This window comes from Piliocolobus tephrosceles, chromosome 1, assembly GCF_002776525.5.
Source record: "Piliocolobus tephrosceles isolate RC106 chromosome 1, ASM277652v3, whole genome shotgun sequence".
NCBI lineage: Eukaryota > Metazoa > Chordata > Mammalia > Primates > Cercopithecidae > Piliocolobus > Piliocolobus tephrosceles.
Genome location: NC_045434.1, coordinates 104578498 through 104604808, shown reverse-complemented (window position 1 = coordinate 104604808; position 26311 = coordinate 104578498). Strand labels below are relative to the sequence as shown.

The window sequence follows — 26311 nt, the reverse complement described above, 5'->3', positions numbered from 1 at the left end:
TACCATTCTTTAATAAAAATGGTCTTATGCACACTTCTCTACATGCTGCCTTTCTTGTTAATAACTCATAAAAGCCCCTTGAAATAAACTGGTACAGCTATACTTTATTCTTTTTAATAACTACATAATATTCCAGAGCATGAGGGAACCATAATTAATCTGCCATCCACCACTGATGAACACTCCTTTTGTGCCTAGCCTTGTCTATTGCAGTTACACCGCAATAACTATCCTGTATATATGTCCTGATATATTTATGATTTCATATTTATGTGGGAGTCGAGTGGAGCTGGGAGTTGCTACATCAAAGGGTAACTAGATTTTTTTATTTTAATAGAAGTTGCTGCATTGTTTACAAAAAAGACTTTGGCAATTTATAACTCCATCAGTAATGCCTGAGTTGCCCTTTCCTTGGACTCTTGCCAGCATTAGGTAATTTTTTTTTATGTTTAACTTTTGGACAAACAGTGACATTTCATTGATATTTGAATTTGCATTTTCCCGACCTTTAAAAATGTAAGCATCTCTTCTGTTTGTTGATTTGGATTTCTTTTTCTGAGAAGTGTCTTTTCATATCATTTTGTTGTTGTTGTTGTATTAGATTGCCTGTCTTTTTCTTCTCAAAGTTTAAAAGTTCCTTATATGTTATAGATAAATTTTTATCTGTATTATAGTTTTTTTCAAATACAGCCTTTGCCTATTGAATTTACCAAATGAATATCTTCCATACAAAGTTTCTAAATTTTTACATAATGAAAGTGTTTATCTTTTTCTGGCTGTGGTGTGGAAGATTGATGGGAGGGGTAAGACTAGACAGCAAGAGATCCATCAGACAGCAATTTTAGACAGGTCAAGAGGCAGCATTGTGCTAGGGAAAGTGGTTCAAGAGTTTTTAGGGAGGTAAAACTGGGAGAACTAGATGATTGACAGCATACGGGGCAAAGGAGGAGGAGGGGAGGTGCCAGGAGTGCCAGGATGAATCAGAGCTCTTACTTCCTCCTAGCTGGGTTGTGGTGTCTTTCTCTAAGAAAGGAAACACAGAGGGAAGACTAAGACTGGCCTGGAACATCATGCTTTCAGTTTGACACTGTTAAGTGTGAGGGGTCTGCGAGACATTCAAGCAAAGATGCCCAGTAGCTGCTAAGTACACGGGTCTGGGACTCACAGGAAAAGATACAGATTTGGGAATCCTCACATTTCTAGTGGCTCCAATGGAGGCCATTAGGACCATCACCTAGGGAGAGCGTATGAAATGGGAAAAGGCAGCCTGGACCTGTGCTTTAAAGCTTTGCTGGAGAAGAACATACTGGCTAAGGAAATCGAGAGAGATCTTGAAAGTAGAAGAAAGGCCAGGAAGGGGATGGCATCATAACTCCAAGACAAGAGTCAACATGTGGAGACTTGACTGAATAAAAGGCACTAGTGATATTACTCAGATAGTAGGAAAAAGATGGAAGAAAATTCAAATGTAAGCAGAATTAAACACACATACAAAAGCACATGCATACAATTTATTTTTGCTTATGCTCTGAAAGAACCTGTGGTTTCACTGAATACTGGGATCTGGGTGATATATATTCAGGATGTAACAAATGAAACAATAGTATAACCTACATAAAGAGATATGCATAATAATATTCATTTTAAAGTTATCTATACTAGTAAAAAATAATCTAGTGTAATAAACAATTTAGTATTACACCATAGCTTACTATGTGGCTATTTAAAAAAAGGAAAAAGAATAGATTTATTCTCCTTTTATTATTGGGAATTTGGAAAATTTCTTAATATTAAAAATAAAAAGTTATAGAAATATATATATGCAGAATATTCCTGTTTTAAAAACAATAAAGAGGCCAGATGTAGTGGTTCATGCCTACAATCCTAGCACTTTGGGAGGCCAAAGTGGAAGGATCACTTGAGCCCAGGAGTTTGATACCAGCCTGGGCAATGTAGTGAGACCCTATCTCTACCAAAAAATATATATATATATTTAACTATAAAAAGACATGAATACATGTGTACATGCATTCTCACTTGCTGTTTTTTTAGACTGAAAAGAGACACCCTAAATGATTAACAGATTGTAGTGATGGTGAGATTTCAATTTATTACTTTACTTATTACTTAATACAGGTCACATTGAAAAACATGTTACTTTTGAAGACAAATCTCATATTACTATTATAATATCAAAACTATGTAAATTTTTTTAATACAATTATTCAACCAAGAGGAGGAATTGTTAAGAACTGTCTCTACAGCTAATATCTACCTCTACTTTGTGTGCATGGGTATATCTATTATTTCCTTCCTACAGGAAAGTCTTTCCTGTTGCACTTCCAAGACTAACACTAAAGTAAGTTGCTAAGATAATTTCTAATGAAAAAAGAACAACAGAAGAAAGGGGAATGAGTTTTATCTCACAAGTCACAAACCATGAATGAATGAACGAATGAATGAATGAATGAATACACAAATAGAAGCAAAGGAATGGAGTCAACAGTGAGTTTGTTGCTTTGCTGATACCACTGAGTGGTCAGAAAAGGGACTATAGGGATGCTAATAACCATGCCAGGGTGCAGAACAGAGAGTGCCCAGATTTTGAAGCCAGCAAGGCCCAGGGTGAACTCCCAAAGGCCTCCCCACACTAGGTCTCCTCAGCTCTAATGTAGAAATCATAATGCCTACCATAAAAGATTGTTTTGAGGTTTGAGGTTTGAATAAACTTGAGAGTCTTTTTACACTGGTTGACATGGAATAGGCTTTCAAAGGTTTTCTCTCTTTTTCTTTTAATGAGTTAGGTCAACATCAAGGTATTCACACTGTCTGAATTAACTGGGTGAGAACTGGGCATAAGCTGAGTTTTTGCTGTTTAAAAGCAAAGAGAGATGGAGGGAGGGAAAAAATTTTATCAGTGATCACCTAAAAAGATTTTCTATGCTAGCCAGACAATTTTTTAAGGTTTTATTGTTTTGAAGAATTTTGAATTTTTTTTAAATAAAGATATGAGGGTACCTAATACCTAACCAGCACTACATGTATAGAGTGATCATATATCTAAAAACAGGTCTAATCTCAAATATTCTGTTGCAATGTTGCTACAAAACATCAACACCTCAATTTTAATAGTTCTTTTTGTATGGCCTGAAGTTGTAACCGGAACCTAAGTTTTACAGATGAAGTGTCCTGATTTCTTATTTAGAAAATTTGGTCACCGTTAACTATGGGTTAATGAAAAGGAACTGTCAACCCCCAGCACAAATTCCTCTGCAAACTTTTACTCAGGTCCTGAGATTTGATTGACTGATATATACATTTTTTTACTTAATCTAACACTTGTATGGCCCTGGCTCTGTGCCAGGCACTGTTGCAAAAGCTCTAAATAGGTATTCACCGCCAGGTGCAGTGGCTCATGCCTGTAATCCCAGCACTTTGGGAGGCTGAGGCAGGTGGAACACTTGAGGTCAGGAGTTCGAGACCAGCCTGGCCAACATGGTGAAACCCCGTCTCCACTAAAAATACAAAATTAGCCAGACGTGGTGGCACACACCTGTAATCCCAGTTACACGGGAGGCTGAGGCAGGAGAATCGCTTGAACCCAGGAGGTAAAGGCTGCAGTGAGCCAAGACTGTGCCACTGCACTCCAGCCTAAATGACAGAGCAAGACTCCATCTCAGAAAAAAAAAAAAAAAAAAATAGGTACTCACTGAATCCTAAAAACATATTAAGCAGGTTTTATTTCTAACCCTATTTTGCAGATGAGGAAACTGAGGGACAAAAATGTTAAGTGACTTGCTAGTTAAGTAGTGAAGCCAGATTTGAACCTGGACAATCCGACAGCAGAATCAGTGCTCTTAACCATTGTTTCTTGGTACATGGCATAAGGCTCTTAAAGACAGTGACATGATGCAGGGTTTCTCAGGATACAATCTATAGACAGCATTGGAACAGCAGATGTTGCAAATAAGAAAGTCAAACTGAGTCAAGCACACCTCCAAACCTACAGGTGAGCCACTAAGCTCTGTGGTTTCCAAATCATTGAATGTTAGAGCTGAAGAGGGCCTCAGAGAGCAAGAGTCCAGCCCTGGAAGAAAAAGCCAGACCAGAAACAAAAAAAAGAAAACAAGGAGCAAACAAAGGAGTCACAAAGAAACAGAACCGGTGACAGTGGCAAATGATGCATTAGACGAAGACCAGCAATTCCACCCACAAACGAGATACCAGCGGGCCAGGTGTGACTCAGAAGCGGGCCAGGTTGGTGAGAACTTGAGCACCAGTGAGCCTATAGGGAGGGGCCCCTCAGCTCCTACCATGTGAAAATGGGCCCACTATTGCCAGGTCTCTTAATTTTTCAAGAAAAGCCAGATATTCACATTTTGTGTAAAAATTCCTGCTCTTGAAAGTTGGCAACTAATTCAAATCTTAGCTTGGGGTAACCCCCAGCCAGGCTAGACCTACCAGGACAAGGACAAAGCTGTTCCTGTTTTTGGTTGTATCCCCATATGTATGGCATATGGACATTCAATAAATACCTGTTGAATGAATTAACCACAATGACTAAAATACAACTTAAATGTAATTCAAAAGACAAGGCTTCCTGGCAGAAGAGCAAAATTGGACAGTCACCCCAAACCACTTTGTGAAATCCCAAATTGCTGTTGGAACCTGGCTGAAGAAGCAGGACTTCGTACGGAGAGGTGAAGAAGGAAGTGTAACTGGAGCTTAAAAATAAAATGGCTTGGGAGCCCTCACATACAACCAAAACAGACTCTGTTTTTCAGCCCCACTTTCTGCCTCATCACCAAAGCAAGATAGGAGGACCTGCGGGCTCCCCTTTCCCAACTCCACAGCTGTTCCTTTTGAGATGTTGCCTCTCAAGTTTAAGTAGATTTTACCTACTAAGTGTTATAGGATGTAGGACACCACACCAGATAAACTTGGACCCACTCAGGGATGTCAGCCCCAATCAAACAGCCTCTCTATGGTTTGAGGAGGTTCATTGACACCATTTCTTTCTTTTTCTTTTTCTCTTTCCTTCCTTCCCGCTCTCCCTCCTTCCCTCCCCTTCCTTCCTTCCTTTCTTTTTCTTTTTGGAGACAGGGTCTCATTCTGTCACCCAGGTTGGTGTGCAGTGGTGCAATCATGCCTCTCTGCAGCTTCAACCTCCTGGGCTCAAGTGATCCTCTTGCCTCAGCCTCCCAAGTAGCTGGAACCACAGTTGCATGCCACCACGCCCAGCTAATTTTTTATATGTTCTGTAGAAACAAGGTCTCACTATGTTGCCCAGGCTGATCTCAAACTCATGGGCTCAAGTGATCCTCCTGCCTGGGCCTCCTGAAGTGCTGGGATTACAGGCATGAGCCACCGTGCCCAGCCAATGCCATATCTTAGAGACAAGCTAATCACTCTTCTGGGATTTGGAGGAAAGGGTTTTCTTGAGTTTGTTCTTAGAAACAATGTAATTTCAAGATACTTCTCTCTCTCTAAAATATCTTAAGGCTCACATTGCCTACAGATTTTAGCAGTTAAAGTAAAAATTCATTTGGCAAAAAAAAAAAAAGAGAGAAAAATTCCCTTAAAAGTTTCAGTACCTGAATATATGAATATTGGTATTTCCCTCTGAATATATGACATCATAATGGTGATTCAGTTAAAGCCTTGTGCAAACCCAGAGATAGCAGGGTCTTGGGGCATTTTTGTTCCCAAGTGGGTTTCTCTGGATATGGGTCACTGAGCACAGCCTTGTTCATCTCACTTCTCTGCGTTTCATCTTCACATCACAGCACGCTTTCAGTGAATGCCTACTTGCAGTCTCAGGGTGTGTGGCAATCTGGGAAGCGACATCTCTATCCACATATGCATTTATAGTATTGAGGAGTGGCCAATCTCCTAAATGTCTGGGCTAGTATTGTATCAAATAACCTGTTCTATTAAGGCCATAATATTCTCATATTAGTCAGTCCCAATTTTGGGGGTAGGAAATGTGCTTACCAGACATGGAGATAATAAAGAGGAGTAGCACTGTTTGTTTTGTTTTAACTCCAGCAAGTTTCATACAGTTGTGTCTCTTGCCTAGTTCTTAGTAAGTCCAATCCAAGGAGCCCTAGGCCAGCTCAGCCTCAGTAATAATATTTAACAGTAGCAGCAGCATGAAGATTCACTGCAGGCTTACTATGTGACAAGTACGTGTTCCAAGAGCCGTTTGTGTATTAACTCATTTAATCCTCAACTCAAATCTGAGGTAGTTCTTATCATTCATTTATTTGTTCATCAAATGTTCATGGAGTCCTAAGTGCCAGACACTGAAATAAGCAGGCAGAATACAGCATCGAACAGAACAGACAAAATCCCAGCTCTCTTGGGTTCTACTTTTCAGTGGAGGGAAGAATATAATAAATGAAAAAGTAAATACCTTTTATGTTGGATGATGTTAAGTGTTGTAGAGAAAAAGAAAGCAGAGTATGGGGCCTGAGGAGTACTGGTAAGGAAAGAAGTTGCATGGCATGTGGTGCAGTCAAAAGTTGGTATCTGAGCAGAGCCCAGAAAAACAGGGGAGTGATCCTAAGAACATCTGGGGTGAGAGTGAGAAATAAGATATTTCTTGAGAACATGTCTATCAGAATAACTTGGTTCACTCCGCTGGACACCTGGTTGACAGAAAATATCAAAGAGTCAGAAGCACCAGGTTACAGATGAGGAAACGGACTGAGAGGGTCAGCTGATCGCAGTCACTCAGCTAGCAAGGGACAGAGCTGGTGTCCAGACACAGGCATTCGGCCCCAGAGCCTGCACTGTTGGCCAGAACATCAGATGCCTTGGTTGGGGCCATTCTTCTTTCTTCCTGGTCGATTCTACCCTTAGCCAGTCCCAGTTAGTGATTTCTCTATTTCCTTAAGGCAGAGATTTACTGATTTCAGTCACACCACCACCAGTTTCCCTGCCCCCGTCTACTTCATACTGAAACTGCAGCCACCTGTCTCCCAACGGTTACAAGCCCCCTGGTCCCTGAGGCCAGAAACTTCCCAGACCTTGCTCTCAGCTATCTATCTGCCTCCTTGATAAGTTCATCAAGAATTAAGATGTTGGCTCTCTAAATCAACTTATTTCTACACTTTCTTTCTAATATTATGCTCAAATAGTTTCCTTTTTAATTCTTGTTCTTACACTTAACCTCTTTCTCCTTTCTCAAGATGTTTCCCTTTAGACCTGTGCAATCCAACACAGTAGCTAACACAAGTGGCTAATGAGAACCTGAAATGTGGTTAGTACAAACGGAGATGTGTTCTGAGTATCAAATACACACCAGAATCTGAAGACCTGGTATTAAAAAGTGGAACATAAAATCTCTCATTAATATTTTTTTGTAGTAACTATTAGGTTGGTGCAAAAGTTATTGCGGTTTTTGCCATTTAAAAAAAATAGCAAAAACTGCAATAACTTTTGCACCAACCTAATACATGTTGAAATGAAAATATTATGGATATATTAGGTTAACTAAAATATATTAAAATTAATTTCACATGTTCCATATTATATTTCTATTTGGGAGCACTTCTTTAGCCCGTCCTTTCAAGACACTCACATCCCACCATGCTCAAAGGCCACATTTTCCTTTCACTGTTCTCTTCTTAGATAGGACACAGCTGAGATCCACAGCATACTTTGGGGAATAAGGTTCTTACTAGATTGGTTAAGAATGTGAATCTTTTAAAATCTATTCTCCAAAGTCTGATTGAAGGTATTTCAATACACTATTGATCATTTCACTAAAATTCCTTGAAAATCCTTGTTATTTTCTAGATACTCAGTTCATCGTTGGGAAACTCTACTGCAAGTAGTTAACGATGGCACAGCCTCATTAGTTTCTTATTAATCTGATTTTGTATTATTTTCTGAATGTGTATGTTAAGCTTCAATTTCCTTCTAATTTTTAACAGGCATATGAAGAAAATGTTCAAGAAACTACAGACTGGTGAGCCCAATGGAAATTGAGGCACTAATCTCAACAAACATTTTGGGGAACATCGTAAAGTAAGCAAAGTTCACTAGAACCTATAAAAAAACCGAAAAGCATTTTCCTTGGAGGCTAACAGGCAGGCATTGAAAGTTATCTTTAAAGAGGAACTGCTAAAATGTTTTCCCCTCCTTTTCTAGGGACAGTCTCTGTATCTTAGAGTCACATTTTATATCGAAACCTGAGCTTGTCTGAGAAAAGCAAAACGGCTGCATCCTGGTTTCACTTACAACCCTGAGATGGAAGGTGAGATTTGTCATTGCAGGATTTAAGGGTCTGTGTCCTTAAATAAAAGCTTCTGGTCACCCCTCAAGTAAAGCTTCAAAAAAGCTTAGGCACTTGTGCAGAAACACCATGAGAAGAAACCGAAAGGCAGAAAACTTACACATATAAAGGCTGATTTACGCAGACAAAGTTTCTACTTTTAAACAGAGAAACCAATGCCTACCCTCAAAGCCTGTATTTACTAAAGAAATGTTAGAGTAACATGGAGGTCAATAAAATAAATTATTCAAATCTGGTTCTTAAAAGAGGTTCTAAGACTATTTTAAAACTTCTGAAAGATGCCCATCAAAATTAAACCAAAAACATAGCAATAATACAATGAGTGAAACTTGATTAGATCTGGGTTTTTTAACAAAAGACATTCTTGTGACAATTGGGGAAATCTGAATACGGGTAAAAGGTGATATTACAGGATTAGTGTTAATTTTTATAGATGTTATCATGTTATTGGGATTATGCAAAAGTGTCTAGGAGTGAAATGTGGGTACCTAGAGAGTGTAAATATAATATGTTAATAATAAATATGTCAATAAATTCCCATTGCAAATTCTATGTCCCAAAGAAGCACCCCTCACCATTACAAATTATGATATTAAATGCAATTTTGCATGACTGGTAATTGTGCTGACCTATATAATTTCACGTTTAGCAAAATTTCATTGGACAATGTATACATGTCGCATATAAGAAATCTTCAAAAAGTTGCTTAGTGGATCTCAGGCTAGGGATACAACAGAGCATATAAGGGAATAGGTTTTGATTCAGACAGAATCAAAATTCAAGTTCACTCTGCCACTTATTTGCTGTGTGAACTTGGACACATTACTGAGCCTACCTAAGCTCTGTTCTCCTATTAAAAGTTCCCTATGTAATAAAATTAATGTGACAATTAAATAAAAACATCTCGAATCTGAAGCATAGCTCCTGGCACACAGCAGGTGGTTACCTCCTAGTGGCTATTATTATTTACACTCTGTTATAACACTGGACCTAGTTTTCCTATAGGAACACAAAACACTATTTTAACTTGGATTATCGTTGCTAAATAAAAAAACACAGACTGTCTAAATCTCAATTCCAGCAAAGCACATGAACAAGTCTCACACAATAATGTGAGATAATTACAAATGGAGAAATGCTTGACAAATACATTGTCATCTAATGTCCAGATTTAACAATCTGTACTATTAAAAAAAAAAAAAAACAGATCAATGTAAGGAAAATTTTAAAAAACTAATACATGACTTCACTCCTGCTTACAAGGAACTTAAAATCTAGTTATGCAGATAGTTGGCAATAAAACATCTGTAAAATGTCAACAACAGCAGAATAAGGCAGACTCTGTTAATAATAAAATATTTCCTACCTTTTTAATTTTTTTTGCTCTGTTACCCAGGCTGGAGTGCAATGGTGCCATCATGGCTCACTGCAGCCTCAAATTCCCAGACTCAAGCAATTGTCAGGCTCACCCTAGCCTCCCGAGTAGCTAGGACTACAGACATGCACCACCACACCAGGCTAACTTTTTGTAGAGATGGGGCATATTAGTCCATTCTCGCACTGCTAATAATGACATACCTGAGACTGGGTAATTTATCAAGGAAAGAGGCTCAATGGACTCACAGTTCCACATGGCCAGGAAGGCCTCACAATCATGGCAGAAGGCAAAGGAGAAGCAAAGTCATGTCTTAAATATGGCAGGCAAGAGAAAGGGTGTGTAGGGGAACTCCCCTTTATAAAAACCATCAGATCTTGTGAGACTTGTTCACTATCACAAGAACAGTATGGAGGAAACTGCCCTCTTGATTCAATTATCTCTACCTGGCCCTGCCCTTGACACATGGGGATTATTACAATTCAAGGTGAGACTTGGGTGGGGACACAGCCAAACTGTATCATTCCACCCCGGCCCCTCCCAAATCTCATGTCCTCACATTTCAAAACATAATAATGCCCTTCCAACAGTCCCTCAAAATCTTAACTTATTCCAGCATTAATCCAAAAGTCTAAATCCAAAGTCTCATCTGAGATAAGGCAAGTTCCTTCCACCTATGAGCCTGTAAAATCAAAAGCAAGTTAATTACTTCCTAGATACAATGGGGTATAGGTGCTGAGTAAATATATCCATTCCAAATGGGAGAAATTGTCCAAAATAAAAGGGCTACAGGCCCCATGCAAGTCCTAAATCCAATAGGGCAGTCATTAAATCTTAAAGTTCCAAAATGATCTCCTTTGACTCCACGCCTTCTCATCCAAGTGATGCAAGAGGTGGGCTCCCAAAACCCTGGGCAACTCTGCCTCTGTGGCTTTGCAGGGTACAGCTATCCTCTTGGCTGCTTTCATGGGCTGGCATTTAGTGTATGTGGCTTTTCCAAGTGCACGGTGCAAGCTCTCAGTGGATCTACCATTCTGGGGTCTGGTGGATGATGGCCCTCTTCTCACAGCTCCATCAGGTGGTGCCCCAGTGGGGACTCTGTGTTGGGGTTCCAACTCCACATTTCCCTTCCACACTGCCCTAGTGGAGCTTCTCCATGAGGGCCCCACTCCTGCAGCAAACTTCTGCCTGGACATCCAGGCATTTCCCTACATCCTCTGAAATCTAGGCAGAGGTTCTCAAACCCCAATTCTTGACTTCTGTGCATCCACAGGCCCAACACCATGTGTAAGCCACCAAGGCTTGAGGCTTGCACCCTCTGAAGCAACAGCCTGAGTGGTATGTTGGCCCCTTTTAGCCATGGCTGGAGCTAAAACAGTTGGAATGCAGGGCACCATGTTTGGAGGGTGCATAGAGCAGGGGGGCCCTGGGTCCAGCCCATGAAACTATTTTTCCCTCCCAGGCCTCCGGGCCTGTGATAGGAGGGGCGGCCATGAAGGTTTCTGTTATTCCCTGGAGACATTTTCCCCATTGTCTTGGTGATTAACATTTGGCTCCTCATTACTTATGCAAATTTCTGTAGCCAGCTTGAATTTCTACTCAGAAAATGGGTTTTTCTTTTCTATTGCATCATCAGGTTGCAAATTTTCTGAACTTTTATGCCCTGTTTCCCTTTTAAACATAAGTTCCAATTCCAAACCACATCTTTGTGAACACATAAAGCTGAATGCTTTTAACAGCAACCAAGTCACCTCTTGAATGCTTTGCTACTTAGAAATTTCTTCCACTAGATGCCCTAAATCGTTTCTCTCAAATTCAAAGTTCCACATATCTTTAGGGCACAGGCAAAATGCTGCCAGTCTCTTTGCTAAAACATAGTAACAGTCACCTTTATTCCAGTTCCCAACAAGTTCCTCATCTCCATCTAGAATGAGCAGCATTTGGTCAAAGCCATTCAACAAGTCTCTAGGAAGTTCCAAACTTTCCTACATCTTCCTGTCTTCTTCCAAGTCCCCCAAACTCTTCCAATCCCTGCCTGTTACCCAGTTCCAAAGTTGCTTCCACATTTTCAGGTATCTTTGCAGCAGTGCCCCACTACCCAGTACCAATTTACTGTATTAGTCCATTCTCATGCTTCTAATAAAGACATACCCAAGACTGGGTAATTTATAAAGGAAAGAGGTTCAGTGAACTCACAGTTCCACATGGCCATGGAGGCCCCACAATCATGGCAGAAGGCAAAGGAGAAGCAAGGCACATCTTACATGGCAGTAGGCAAGAGACAGCTTGCGCATGGGAACCCCCATTTATAAAACCATCAAATATTGTGAGACTTATTCACTATCTGAGAACAGTATGGGGGAACCGCCCTCATGATTCAATTATCTCCACCTGGCCCTGCCCTTGACACATGGGGATTATTACAATTCAACGTGAGATTTGGGTGGTAACATAGCGCCAAACCATATCATGGAGTTTCAACATGTTGCTCAGGATGGTCTCGAACTCCTGGGCTCAAGAGATCTGCCTGCCTCAGCCTCTCAGTGCTAGGATTACAGGCATGCGCCACCACACTCAGCCCAGTTCATACTTCCGAACTCTTGCTACTTGCCCAGCACTACCCAGGCCCTATCCACATGTCATTCCACTAATGCAAGCCCACACCAAATCCTGCCAGCTCCACCTTCAAAGCACATCCAGATATCTCTTACCCCCAATGATTCCTTTCCTGCATTGCCCCTGCAGCCTAACCAACCTCCCTGCTCTTCCTTTTCTCTCCTCTACAGACTATTCATCCAGCAGCCAGAATAATTCTTTTAAACACCCAAGTCATCATAATTTCACCCCTGTTCAAAATCCTTCAAACTTTCCAGTCACTGAAAGCAAAACGGTCAAAATCTTTAATAGGCCCTAAAAACTTTATCTACAGGATCCATGCCTGACTACTTTTACAACTTCATTTTCTACCACTCTGTGCCACAATGGTATCCTTGAAGTTCCTTAAACATGTGAAGCCTATCTCAGGGTCCTGAGTAGTATACCTGGAATATCACTCCCCCAGAAAGCCTTGTGGCCTATCTCTCACTTCCTTAAGTGTATGATCAACTGTCACCCTATTAAAGGACCCTCCCTAACTAAGCTATGTAATACTACCCAGCAGAGGGTAGCTGAATTAAATACCATATAGCCACCCTATGGGGGACTGTACAGTTGTGAAAAAGAATGAGGATGATCTCTATCAAGTGATGGGGAATGATTTTCCAGATGTACGGTTAAGTGAAAAAATGAGATACAAAAAAATACATAGAGTGTTACCTTAAGAAGGGTAGTTAGAAAAAAAAAAAGAACCCAAATAACTTTTTTTTTTTTTTTTTTTTTTGAGATGGAGTCTCACTCTGTCACCCAGGCTGGAGTGCAGTGTGGTGATCTCAGCTCACTGCAGTCTCTGCCTCCCGGTTCAGGCCATTCTCCTGCCTCAGCCTCCTAGGTAGCTGGAATTACAGGTGTGTGCCACCACGCCCGGCTAATTTTTTTATTTTTAGTAGAGACAGGGTTTCACTGCATTAGCCAGTATGGTCTCAATCTCCTGACCTCATGATCCGCCCACCTCAACCTCCCAAAGTGCTGGGATTACAGTCATGAGTCATTGCACCTGGCCAGAATTCAAGTAACTTTTGAATATGGTATTGCATACATCTTCACTGGGATATACAGAGTTTCCTTATTATGGAGTTATGTCTTGAAAAACTCATTGTAGAGTTGAAAAATCTTAAGTCAAACCATTGCTAAGCTGGAGACAATCTGTAATGAAAAATAAAAGGAACCGTAAAGAAATCTTTAACTGTGTTTAGTAAGTTTGTAGTTGGTAGTAGATTGGTATAACAACTGTAAAATGATTTGGGGTTTAACGTAGATTAGGAAAATATACTGATGCTACTAAGAACAGAGTTCTCACTGTGGGAGTAAAGAGATGCAAACATGGAAAAGCAGAAGACGGAGAAGAACTGAGCAGTAAGATTATTAGTGTTAAAGGTATCAGGGTGAACTCCTGACTTTGTAAAAACTTCATTTCTTAACTTTGAAAACTGACAAGGCTGAGAAGCAATGACGCCAGTACCTGTGGGCACACCTAGCACCCAGAACTTGATTTCTAAATACTATCTCTCACTAAAAGAACCCCAAGGAACCTAATGGAAGGCTGAGGTAGGAACACTACAAAATGAGTCCAGAACATCTTTCTGTGCCAGAAAGTAAGGAAGTGTTTAAAATCAAACAGGAACACAGCAAAAGGACTCTGAAGCTTGAAGGGGTTCCTGCTTGTCAAATATGGGGTCGCTGAGCATCAAAATGGATGACAGGAATGTCATATTTAAAAAAGAATCCATGAGTCCATACAACCTTCTAAAATAAAAGAAAAAAAAAAAGAGAGGATGTGTGTGCAAAAGCTATTCATTATGAATAATGTAAATCAATAAATATACATAGAAAAACAGAATAGAAAATTGCTGGGTGGCTCATGCCTATAATACCGACACTTTGGGAAACTGGCTTGGGAGGATTGCTTGAGCCCAGGAGTTCGAGACCAGCCTGGGCAACATGGTGAAACCCCGTCTCTATAAAAAATACAAAAAAATTAGCTGGACGTGAAGATATGTCCCTGTAGTTCCAGCTACTTGGAAACTGAGGTGGGAGGATCGCTTGAATCTGGGAGATCAAGGCTGCAGTGAGCCATAATTGTGTCACTGTACTCTAGCCTGGGCAACAGAGTGAGACTGTGTCTCAAAAGAATAGACAAAAGAAAATCAAACAAAGAAGGAAAGAAGGGAAGGGAAGGGAAGGGAGGAAGGATGGAAGGGAGGGAGAGAGGGAGGAAGAAAGGGAGGGAAGAAAGAAAATTACCATTTGAAAACACTTTAGTGGCTGGATGTGGTGGCTCCCACCTGTAATCTCAGCACTTTGGTAGGCCAAGGAGGGAGGATCACTTGAGCCCAGGAGTTTAAGACCAGTCTGGGCAACATAGGGAAACCCTGTTTCTACAAAAAATAAGAAAAAATTAGCCAAGCATGGTGGCATGTACCTGTAGTTCTGGCTACTCAGAGGTCTGAGGTGGGAGAATTGTTTGAGCCTCAGAGGCTGAGGCTGGAGTTAGCTGTCATAGCACCCCTGCACTCCAGCCTGGGTGACCGAGTGAGACCCTGTCTCAAAAAATTAAATAAAATATTTCAGTGAAAATGGATTCTGAGAAGAATCACCATTGGATACTAAAACCACTGAATGAACAGTGGCTGGAGAACAGCATATTCACTCAACCTCAAAACATCACTTAACACATTACTTATTACTTACAAAGATAAAATGGTGCCTCTACAATGGAGAAATCTGGTAAACTTTACTTCAACGAAATAGTCAAAGTTAACATCTCCAAGAATGTGACAAACAGACCACATCTGCTTCCCGATGTGACACACTGAGAAGAACCCAACATAACTATGTAGTATTCCTGCTACAAAGAGTTACAACCAGAATCTGATCATGAGGAAACAAGCAGGAAATCCACATCCAAGGGACATTTGGTAAAGCAACCAGCCCAGACACTTCAAAAATGATGATGTCATAAAGTACCAAAAAAAAAAAAAAAAAAAAAAAAAAGCAACAGTTTTAGGTTAAAGGGGGTTCAAAAGGCATGACTACGAAATGAAGTATGTGGTGCAAGACTGGCTTCTGAGTTCTCTACCAGGAAAGAGTATTGTATCAATACCACATTTCCGGACCATGATGATTCTGTGACTTGTTGGAGAATGCTATTGTTCTTACAAGACATATGCTGAAGAATTACAGGTGAGGTGTCATGAGGTCTGAAACTCTCAAATGGTTTGACAAAAATAATAGATGTGTGTGTACAAAAAAAAAACCAAAAACTAATGTGACAGTTAACTGGTGATTCAAGGAGAAAGTATGCAAATATTCACTGTACTAATTTTGCAACTGTCCTAAAGATTTTAATTGTTCCAAAATTTTAAAAAAAACCTAAATTGAAATATTAACGACTTCTATCCCCCCTTTCTTTGCTTTACTCATCTCTATACTAGTAAATGTTTACTTTTATCACCATCCAGCATCCATGTTCTTACTCATTTACTTACCGTCTCTCTCCCTCACTATAAGGGTGAGCTTCAAAAAGGCAGGGAACTATGCGTACCTTACTGTATCCCCCGTCTATTATGCACTGCTTAACACACAATTGATACTCAGTAAATACTTATTGAATGACTGATGTTCCCAGTAATTCTATGAAGTGGGTTTATTATTATCCTTTCCCTCATGTGAGTGGTGCTCTCTTCAAAAGTGAAGGTACTGAAGTGAACAGAAGTTAGGGAACTCACACAAGTTCACGACTCAGGTGAGGAGTGGGGCCAGGATCCAAAGCTAGGCATCTGACCCTACAGCTGATGCTGTTAATCACTGCATTTGCAGCTTCCCTAGCGAGGCAGGCTTGGGTTCCCAAAAGGGGATATACCCCTTCAGTCTTGTCTTTAGTTTAAGGCCTATGTAGAACAGTTCATAAATACATGCTTGCTGAATCAAATGACTTCTGAATGAATACATGAATTAGGTGAGAGAGACCACCAGGAAGGGACAGTTCAAATAATCTGTTGGAGGTGGAGCTTGGGCAAACTGGGTTTGCAGTGGAAGGGAGAACACAGGTACAGGCAGCAGTGACCCAAGGTGCCAGGGAATGAGGGACCAGCTTGCCTGGAGGAGAGTTACCCTACCCATTCAATTAATCCCTGTGTGTATCTCTTCTTCCTTTCCCCAGCCACCCGCACATGAACTCCCCAGAGCTATCCGGGCCCTGTGATAGTGGTCCACCCTGGCCTCCCTGCCTCTAATTCCTCCTGACTGCAGCCTTCCTCTTTGTTGCTAACAGATTCTTCTTCCCAGGCTCATGGTCCTGATTCTGTAAGGCCCAAGAGCAGCTCTCTCAGCTCAGAGAAGAGAACCCAGACTCCCTAAGGGGACACTCAGCAATCTTTTCCCACATTATCACATGTCCACAAATCACCAGTCCTTGAAGGCTGGGCTCAAATATCCTCCCTCCCATGAAGACTGCTTCAAAAAAGACACTTAATTTCACAAGAGACTGCCTTCTTCTTCCGTCTGTACTCCCACAGAGCACCTTTTTTTTTTTTTTTGAGACAGGGTTATATTCTGTCACCCAGGCTGGAGTTCAGTGGCAAAATCACAGCTCACTGCATCCTCCAGGACTCAGGTGATTCTCCCACCTCAGCCTTCCAAGTAGCTGGGACTATAGGTTATCGCCACCACGCTCAGCTGATTTGTGTATTTTTTTGTAGAGCCGATCTTTCACCGTGTTGGCCCTGCTGGTCTCCAATTCCTGGCCTCAAGTGATCCACCCGCCTCAGCTTCCCCAAAGTGCTAGGATGACAGGTGTGAGCCACCACGCCCAGCCCAGGCCTGACACTGACTTCTTTACCTGATCGTGCAGGTACTTAATGAGTCTATCTCAACCCCTTCCCTTTGGCTGTCTTCCATAGATGCACGCACGCACCTCCCGGGCAGGCAGTGGACGCTGAGCAAATGGACAGACGGCCCGGAAGGCTGGCAGTGGTGTGCAGGGGCCAGTCATGAGAACCCCTCAAGTACAGGTGAACTCCCTGGGAGGTTACTGCTGTACTCCAGGGGTTTGGCTATGCCTGACTGGGGCCAGTGTGTGGAGAGTGAAGGAGGATGGGGAGACAAAAATGGGGAGAAAGGGACCTATTTCTTGTGGTTGTTGTGACGACTTGGCTGACAACACACGGAGAGGATGGAACCAGCTCTGACACTAGTTTTTAGGATTTGAGGGGAGGGAAAAGGAGCAGGAGTCGCACCACTTAAGAATCTCAACGTGAGGCCGAGGCCGACTGGGCTTCCTAGTTGCTTCCCCGCTCCTCGCTGTGGGGCGACTGAAAAGTCCTCTCTGCTGATACGCCGGACGCGGCGTGGGCGGGGACTGCACCGCGCGCTGGGGGCAGCGGGCGTCGCCCTCAAGAAAGTGGCATCCGCGCCCGCACCCCGTCCCGGGCGCGTTCACGGCTGGGAAGAAGTTTTGCAGTCCGCGGAAGCGCTCAGCGACATTACTGGGGAGGCCCGGGAAGGAACTTGGTCACTGGGGTTCGGGAAGGGGGAGGGCGGGAGTGGGGGCGCGCGGGCCCCGCAGGAGAGGCGAGGGGGCCGGAGCCCGTCCTTCCCTAAGGCCACAGTTCCTTGCTGACTCCATGAGGGACACTGGCGATGAACTAACTTTCTTTTCCTGAAAAGGCTCCCACGGCTGAGTTGTTCCCGGCCCACAGCGACCCGTCCCCATCCGGTTCCTGATCTGCACCCGCCTCGAGCCCGGCGCGTCCACCCAGCCTGGGCGCTGCCCAGTACCCGCCGGCCGGCGCGGGGCTCCTGGAGCAGGCTTCACTCACCGAAGCAGCGCAGCAGGCAGACCACGCCGAGGACCCCCAGGGCTCGCCCCGCGTAGCTCCCAGCTACCATGACTCGTCGGGCCGGCCTCTGCGCAAGTACCCAGCCACGAGCAAACCTAAGTTCAAGCACCGCCTACGCGGGCGGCCAGAAGTAGGGCTCCGCCCCGCCCGGGGCTGGCAGCCCGCGGCCCGCCCCGGCCCTTCCTCCTCCACCCTCCCCGGCCCTTCCTCCCCCACCCTCTGCGGCGCCGCATTCGTCTTCCCGCTTCCACTCCCCAGGCGCGCTCCTGGGCTCGGCTCTGCGCGTCTCCTTCCTGTATCCCCGGGGCGCCGTCCAATCCCCCAGCTCGGTCCCTCCCGGCATTCCACCGCCATTCCATACGCTATTTTTAAGTAAGAAATTATTTCCTTGAAAGTGACTTGCGTTTTAAAAACCAGGTTTCTCTGCCTTCCTCCCGCACCTCCCGCGCTTCCCCTTAGCGTTTGGAGCGTGCTGAAGGCCGCTCGGTGACTGGACGGGGCTGTCACTCCCGGAGAGCCACCGGAGGAGGCAGGGGGACGGGCGGGAGCACCCGAGGCCCCTCATCCCTTCAGTGCTGTGGGATCCCGCATCAGGCGGCCTCTTTGAACCACTTTGTGAACCACTTTTCCTCAAACATATCAAGGAAAGGGAGCATTTTGGACAACTGTTAGTAGCTCTAACAACTGTTAGAGCTGGGATTTCCAGCCTTTGGTTTCTCCCTTCTCAGATTCCTCTCTCTCTTCCCCCAGTCAACCGTGGACTTTCCCTCAGGCTGATGTCAGATCCACATCTCCCTCACTGCCCAGCCTCCCCACATCCATCCAGCCCATTAGGCTTCCTTGGTTGGACTCTCCTTTGACCAAGGAGCGGTGCCTGCTCTTTCATTGAGAGAAATGCTGTCCATCAAGCACTTTTAGAAGCACTCAAATGCCTGGTTAATTTTACGAATCAAAAGCAGCTCAGGAATGCTGGACCTGCAATGCATTAGGCAGGCAGCCAGCCAAAAAGGTTCCCTTTACATACTGAGAACTTGCTATGAAAAGGAGGGTTGGATGTATCTTTCACGCTGTGACCAGTATTCCAAGGTCCAGTTTTATCTTCTTGTCACTGTAGGTAATCAAGGATGAGAAAAGAAGAAAGGAGGGCTGCTTAAGAGGCCGGGGCTGTTCTTCCTAGCATGTCACTCTCTGGTGTCTTGACTCTCGTTTCTGCCAAACCCTTGGAACCACTCCCACAAAGCTTAGGAATCCCAGAAGGTAGTGAGCAAAACACTGCCCCAATCTTGCATAAATGCAAATTGTCATTTTCATTGCATGCCTCATGGGGGAATGTATGTTCACTTCATTTATATAAATACTGGGTGGATTTGCACAAAGGGCATAGAAGGGTAATCTTATTCCATAATACTCTATTTCCCTTTTTAAAACGTTCCCTGGAGAAAAAGAACATTTGAAAAAAATTAGGAAAAATTATACCTAAGACTTAACACGGAACCATTATGGGTACCCAAGGGAGAGGCAGTCACATTTTCAACTCCTGGCCAAGCCAGCAGCTGCAAGGAGTTGATAAGGATGCAGCTGATGGTTCTGGGGAGCAGAGGAAAGCACGCACGAAAGCTTTTGAAAGTCTTGGACTTAGAAAAAGAAGAAGAAAAAAAGAAGTGTCTCCCTCTGCTTCTTACTATCTAGTTCCTTTTTGCATGTTCTGTGAATTTTACAGAATTACAGCTGGGTTCTGGCTAATCACGTATCACTGCTATGGCTTTAATCATTCTAACATTCTTCTCAATTTGCAGATGTAAACCCCTCCCAACACTGGAAGAGGAAACAGAGACCAGTGCGCTGTGCAGTCTCATTTAATTAGAAGGCACAGCTCCTGCTCTTACCACCATTCTGGGAAATCCCTGCTGCATTTCATGGCCAGGGCAGCACTTCATAGTTGGAAAAGGATGGTGTGGACTTGCTGCAGAGGCCCTAGAGATGGCCATCCTGTGTTCCTGCTCTCCTTCTCATCCAGTTTCTACCCCCTAACCCCCAACAAAAACTCGACAGGTTGTAAGATCTACATTCTGAACCTGCCTTTCAGGGGCTAAGTGTGTTGTGTGTTGCACAGCTCTAGCGGTAGCACAGCCTTGATCATCGGGGCGGAGGTGTCTATTGACTATGGTATGTTGCAGCAGATGGCAGTGAAGTGTCTTGAGGAAGAGGTGTTTTTATCATTTCAAGGTTATGGGGTGTAATAATAAAGACTGCAATTCACAGACCTTGAGCCTAGCAGGCCAATGCCAAGGGCAGAACTGTGGGCCTCCCACAGCACAGTCCCACAGAGGAAGGGGGGCTGGTGAGTAAGGGGGAAAGAATGATAGAAGACCACAGTAAATGTAAACAGCCATATTTTCAACATAATTTACTACAGGTCTCTGAAGTGTATATAAAATGTTTTAGTGCAACATCTTACAAATAGTTTTCCTTTAAAAAACAGAAACAAATCAACAGCTCTCTACATCATGCATGGGTAGTTTTCTTACCCCACCGTTTTTTTTCTTCAATAATTAACGCAGAGAAACCATTGTTTGAAAATATGAAAACTTGCTACAGAAACACCCGGTGAAAGAGGGTGTTGTCATATTCATGTCCTAGAATGCGCCTAGCACAGTGTAGTTTTTCATAAATGCAACATTGTAGACATAGATGAATCGAGAGTATTCAGCAGTTTTCCTCCGTCTCAGAAGACTAAAGCTCCAGTAGACAATGCGCAATGAGGTCTCACAGCCACTGGAGGGCACCATTACCATCCATCTGACATCGCATTTCCACAGAAATGGCCAAAGAAAGAAGGTCCTGGGGTTTTTCATAGAAAGCTCGAAAAGTTCAACCTTTGATGCTATCCCCCAGCCCACTACAAAATACACAGAAAAAGCAATTATTAAAATACTGGCTTCGGTTTCTTTTCCTTTCAAATTTCCTGCAATTGCTTTACACATTTAATTGCGTGCAGCACCTACTTCGCTATCGCTGTGAACAGATTCAAACCGAAATCTTAGTTATACATCCTAGTCCCAGCCAGCCCTCTGGCATCCTCCCATTTAGACAGGGGAAACGCCAGTCATCTTCCCTCATTGACTCAGCCTGTAAAGTAGGAGTCAGCAAATTCCCACTGAAAGCCCACATCCCCGAAATAAAGAAATGGGGCAAAAGACCTTCTTTCTTCATGACTGAGCCGCTCCTGTACCTCTAATGTGTTGATGCAGCATAATAAATGAGAATCAGCATGTCAGGCAACAGCAGGATTAAGGTGGTGGTGCCTGCACACTGTCTCACAGGAGGGTACTGGTATATTTGGGGGAGAAAAGGCAGGTCTGTGTGTCTGTCAGAAAAATGACTGAGCAATCGCTGCCGTGCTCCCCTCAGCTGGGAATCAGCAAAGTATCTGCCGAGCAGCCCAGGCCACCTGCACACCTACAGACCCTTGAAGGATCAGCACAGACACTGGCCTGGGGAATCCCATGGCCTCCCCTGCAGTCTGCTCGTTCTCAGAACAGGGCTTCACTGGAATCTCTTATCAGACTTAGTTCCAGAATCCCTGACGACCTTTTCCAAATTGTGACCCCCTCTTGGGACTCAGGATGCAAGTTCCCAGAGTAAGGGAGATGGCATGCTTGGGCCAGAAAAGTATGGGAAACCAAGGGTATAAGAACATCTTCATAAAGTGAGCAAAAGGAAATATTTGCAACTGATGATGCCCCAAGAGGGACAAGCATCTGGCCCAACAGGGTAAAAGAACAGGGTGACACCAACCATCGTGGGGCTCAAGGGGCGTTAAAATAAAAAGCCACGATAACAATGAACCAAACAACCTAGAACCACAAGGGAGATCAAGAAAGGGAAAGGAAAAACCCCACAGACAATGCCTTGTGATCACAGTCTGCTGAGACTAGGCAAACAGAAAGGATGACAAAGGGCTGCATCTGGACTGCCCCCAGGCTGATATTCTTATGGCAGTGAGAGAAAAATGAGTAAGGAAGACATCACTATCATTAAGGGAAATCTAATCGGAAGGAAGAAGAAAAACCTAGTCTTCACACCTCCAGGGAGGTAGATATTTCTCTGCACTCTCCAACACCAGGCCCTGGAAGCCCCCCTCCCACCCCTCACTGTCCCACCAAACTTAGTGTCGGCCAGCCCCGTGCCCTCCGTCAGGTGTCTGCCGTGGCTGCTTCGGCCCTGTGCTCAGCTCAGGGGCCCCCTTCCAAGTTCACTGGGCACTTTAAGAGTTTGGCAAAACACCTGAAGACAAAGGCCCACCTGCTCACAGTTATCAGTTAGAGACCACCCTTGCAGCTCAGAGCAAGCCAACAGCCAGCCTTTCTCCCTTCTCTAGTCACTGGCTTTGACAAATCTGCAGGTCAGTAGCTGCTAAAAGCAGCCCCTGCCCACTTTAATTTGGAAAGTGTGTGCCGTTTGGGGCTTCTCACCCATTCTCCAAGACAGTTTTCTTATTTTTTGGCAAGGATGGGATGAAACCTTTTTTGTCTCCCTGACAGATAGGCCAGGCACCATCTACTTCTAATGGGGTTATGCAGGATGTCTCTTGTACATACACAGTTCTTTGAAGCAAAATTCAGTGCTTCCGTCTTGACTACAAAGTGGTTCCAATAACTCCAGCTGAGGGAAAAGACAACATACAAATTTTGCCCACACTACACACAATTCTTAAGTCTTGTTAAGAACGTAAAAAATGTTTGGGTATATTTTGATCCATGGGTGGCATTTTCAAATGTGCAAAAACAAAAAGTCTTGGAAGAGATTCCTTGTTACTAGAAAGTTCGTCCTTCCTTTTGCTGTCAGTTGTATGTAAGAGAAATTCGTCCACATTAAGGAATCCAAAAAGGGTAAACCAACGGGATTTAAAAAGAGTACATTACAAAGAAGAAGCAGCCCTGTAACATCTATCCGAGAATACTAGATAAATCTGTGAGTAGATGTGGCACCTGGAGCTACTCACTACATTACTAAAAACAGAAACAAGAAATCTATAACGGCAGGATCACGACATTTGCGCGCAAATAGCTAACCAACCAAGACTGCCACCGAGAGGCAGTCTGTCTCTGTGACTGACTAGGAACTTGGAACACTTTTCAAGTCTGACAACTTTCCACACACGCACCCCAGAGTTTGGGTGCTGTCAACTGTCCGATCACAGAGCAAGGGAGAGCCTCAGCTCCTCCGTGGCCGACATCCGCTGGGGCATCACCCGCTTAGTCTATGGCCCCTGGGTGGATACTGAGAACAGGGGGCTCCAGGCAAGTCGGGGAGTAGTTGAGGTGTGGCTCTTTGATCCACAGCAGAGGCACCCCGTTCTTCCCATCGGAGCTCTTGCTGGAGTTCCGGCTCTTGAAACGCACCAGCAGGATGGTGATGATAAGAATGCCAAAGATGGGGAAAGGGTAGAAGAAGACGAAGTAGAAGAGTGCATCATTGGAGCAGATGATGGACTGGAGGGTGGGACCTGAAAAGGATTGTGAGAGAGACAAGACAATGAGGGCTGAGAACCTGGACTGCTCACATTTCCTTTTGAAGACCTCGCCTGACCCAATGGAAGCTCCTCAGTGACACTCCCAAACCACCTTGTCTTTCCCCTGCTACCACTAATGGTGGAAAACGACTCTTATATTCTTTTTCTCACGACACCTCTCCTAATTTACGGCTGTACGTTCCAACAAAGCAATGCTTCTATTTTCCACTGAGAGCCATTATTGCTGCTTGGAAAGCCACATAATGAAACATAATTTATTGATTGTGAACTCAACTGCATCTAGGATGGTGAAGCCGCCGCTCTGGTTTAGTCGGAGCCTCCTGCATGGTTGGATTTTACATGCCCCTTTGCACTTAGTTCTGCTACAAACTTCCTTCTCTGGGATTATGACACAATCCCTTCCTGCCGGCTTCTGAGAGCAGTTTTACCAGAAATGACACTTACCTGATTAATGTTATCAATTAAATGTCATTAAGGACCACTTACAAACGTCCACAGTGTGTCCGTGGCCACAAAGAACACAGTATTAGTTACAGCTGGATATGGAAGAGAATAAACCAGGCGCCCCAAGACAGGTTGAGAGCTGCTCTATAAGTCATTAGACCTTGGCAGGAGCCTAGCCTCTGGGAGTCCCTGTTTTCTCTGTAAAATAAGGCTGCTGGGTGACCTCTGTGCTCGATGAAGCTTAATTATTACAGACATCCACAATGGACAGGTACAATGTTGCCTAGACTGCTTTGTTTTCGCTTTGAGGCAGTGGGTTATTCAGTGGATCACAGGGTGGTCTATGTATGATGCAGCCTGCTTTCCCGTCCACTGAATAGCTGCTGCTCATCAGTATTATTAAGGACATTTAATCTGCCTCTTATTCGATTTCCAAAGTGTATGAACCTGCTGATAGTCAACCATTGTTGACCTGCAAAACTCCAATTTCATATGGTTCTGTCTAACACAATGTGAACACGAGGTGATCAAGCCAAAAAAATAGTGGCCCAAACTTAAAAAACTCCAATCAAGATTATGTGGCAAAGTGTTTTGACTAAAAAGAAGTTGAAAATTCCAGCAATGTTTTTTCTTTCTGCATTCTAGGCTAACTTTACTATAACACCATTTTTAGTCTAATGTAGTCCACGTTTTGATGGCAAGCCAACCAAGAATGCATTGTTACAACAAATAATTCAGGCCAGCATTACTTCCCCCAGTCTCTGTTCATAGTGGAAGTCCCTCAGGATCATGGAAACTGCATTCTGGGCGGCTGCAAATCCCCTCTCAGCTCTCCTCTAGTATCACAGCCTTTCCAGGCTGGTCCTCCCAACCATACAAGATCCACCTCAACCTCCAAGGCACCCTCCAAAATAACAATGACCCAGAAACTGGAAAAAAAGAAATAATGACTGTGAGGTAGTCAGCCTTCATTTTTTTCCCTTTCCCTTGTGAGTCTGAAACACTTGCTAATTCACTAAAGACTAGTTCCAATATTCTAAATAACAAAGTGACACCTAACAATATACTAGTATAATGAAGTCTTACTAAAATTGAATCTGGTAGAAGTTTATTATAAAGATTATACGGTATAGTATCACTTTAATTTCTATCCCTGTTTTTGCATGGGTAATCAAGGGTCAATTATATGAATTAGTATATCCAATCCTACCATATCTCAAATCCTACTAACAAATGCCCATGACAGTTAAGAAAACTGTTAATAAAATTAGCTGGGTGTGGTGGCAGGCACCTGTAGTCCCAGCTGCTCAGGAGGCTGAGGCAGGAGAATGGTGTGAAAGCTTGCGGTGAGCTGAGATTGTGCCACTGCACTCCAGCCTGGGCAACAGAGTGAGACTCCATCTCAAAACAAAACAAAACCTGTTTATTAACCCATAATCAAGCTCACATTTATCTTCCAGACACAACTGGAACCAACAGTGACATCCTTCTTCTGTACTTGAGAAACTCACTTGTATCTAGAACATGGATGCCGATGGGGGCCGACTCCTCTTCTGTCAACCGGTACCATTCCTTCTGAGGGCTGGGCAGCCACTCCTCCACACGGCAGGAGTAGTTGCCCGTATCTCGAGGGCTTGCCTGCAGCACTGTGAGCCGGTAGAGCACTGGGGAGAGCCTCTGGAAGCGAAGCCTGCCCTCCCAGGGACTGCCCTCTGGGCCAAAGACAGCATCTGGGCCCACGCTCAGCAGGGCCATCCGCTCTGTTGGGTCGTCGTCGTCCTCCTCCTCTTCCTCCTCCTCCCCCCTTTCCTCTTCCTGTTCTCCCAGGCCAGGGCTGCTCCTTTTCCCCCCAGCTTTAGTCCTCAGGGAATACCAGGCCACAGCGAAGCGGGAGTCCTGGCTGGAGCGGGACACGATGCTGCAGTCCAGCTGGAAAGCTGCCTTCTCAGAGACCGTGGCATTGGGGACCACCGTGTCCACCTGCAGGGAAGCATCTGGGGAAGGACAAGGGACAAAGAAGAGAGAAGGGGTTGTTTAAATTTATTTGCTCAAAATAAACTAAATGTCCATCATTAAACACATGATAGTAACATCCATACCATAGGATACTATGCACCTATTGAAAAGGTATAGGCAGTGCTACAGGTGGAAGTTGATCC

General features: G+C 43.8%; 2 protein-coding genes and 1 long non-coding RNA gene across 7 annotated transcripts in view; 1 reads left to right on the top strand and 2 right to left on the bottom strand.

Moving 5' to 3' along the window:
- CD58 (CD58 molecule) overlaps window positions 1-18342 on the bottom strand; it is a 56407-nt gene extending 38065 nt beyond the window's left edge. For both annotated transcript variants that reach the window (XM_023222834.2, XM_023222835.2), the window contains exon 1: window positions 18152-18342. In XM_023222834.2, the coding sequence (XP_023078602.1) occupies window positions 18152-18221 (70 nt within the window). In that variant the 5' untranslated portion in view covers window positions 18222-18342. The remainder of the gene's footprint in view (window positions 1-18151) is intronic.
- Window positions 17699-20419, top strand: LOC111549650. 3 transcript variants are annotated; one of them, XR_004229194.1, is made up of 4 exons: window positions 17699-17843; window positions 18000-18544; window positions 19287-19429; window positions 19969-20419. It is a non-coding gene; the product is annotated as an uncharacterized LOC111549650 (long non-coding RNA). The 3 variants fall into 3 exon arrangements; XR_002733798.3 differs by having other exon boundaries at window positions 17704-18302; XR_002733797.3 differs by having other exon boundaries at window positions 17704-18544.
- Window positions 20420-20554: 135 nt separating this feature from the next.
- Window positions 20555-26311, bottom strand: part of IGSF3 (immunoglobulin superfamily member 3) — a 93253-nt gene continuing 87496 nt past the window's right edge. For both annotated transcript variants that reach the window (XM_026456714.2, XM_023222833.2), the window contains 2 exons: window positions 25664-26146; window positions 20555-23681 (listed from right to left, as the gene is read on the bottom strand). In XM_026456714.2, coding sequence (XP_026312499.1) covers window positions 23431-23681; window positions 25664-26146 — 734 coding nt within the window. In that variant the 3' untranslated portion in view covers window positions 20555-23430. The remainder of the gene's footprint in view (window positions 23682-25663; window positions 26147-26311) is intronic.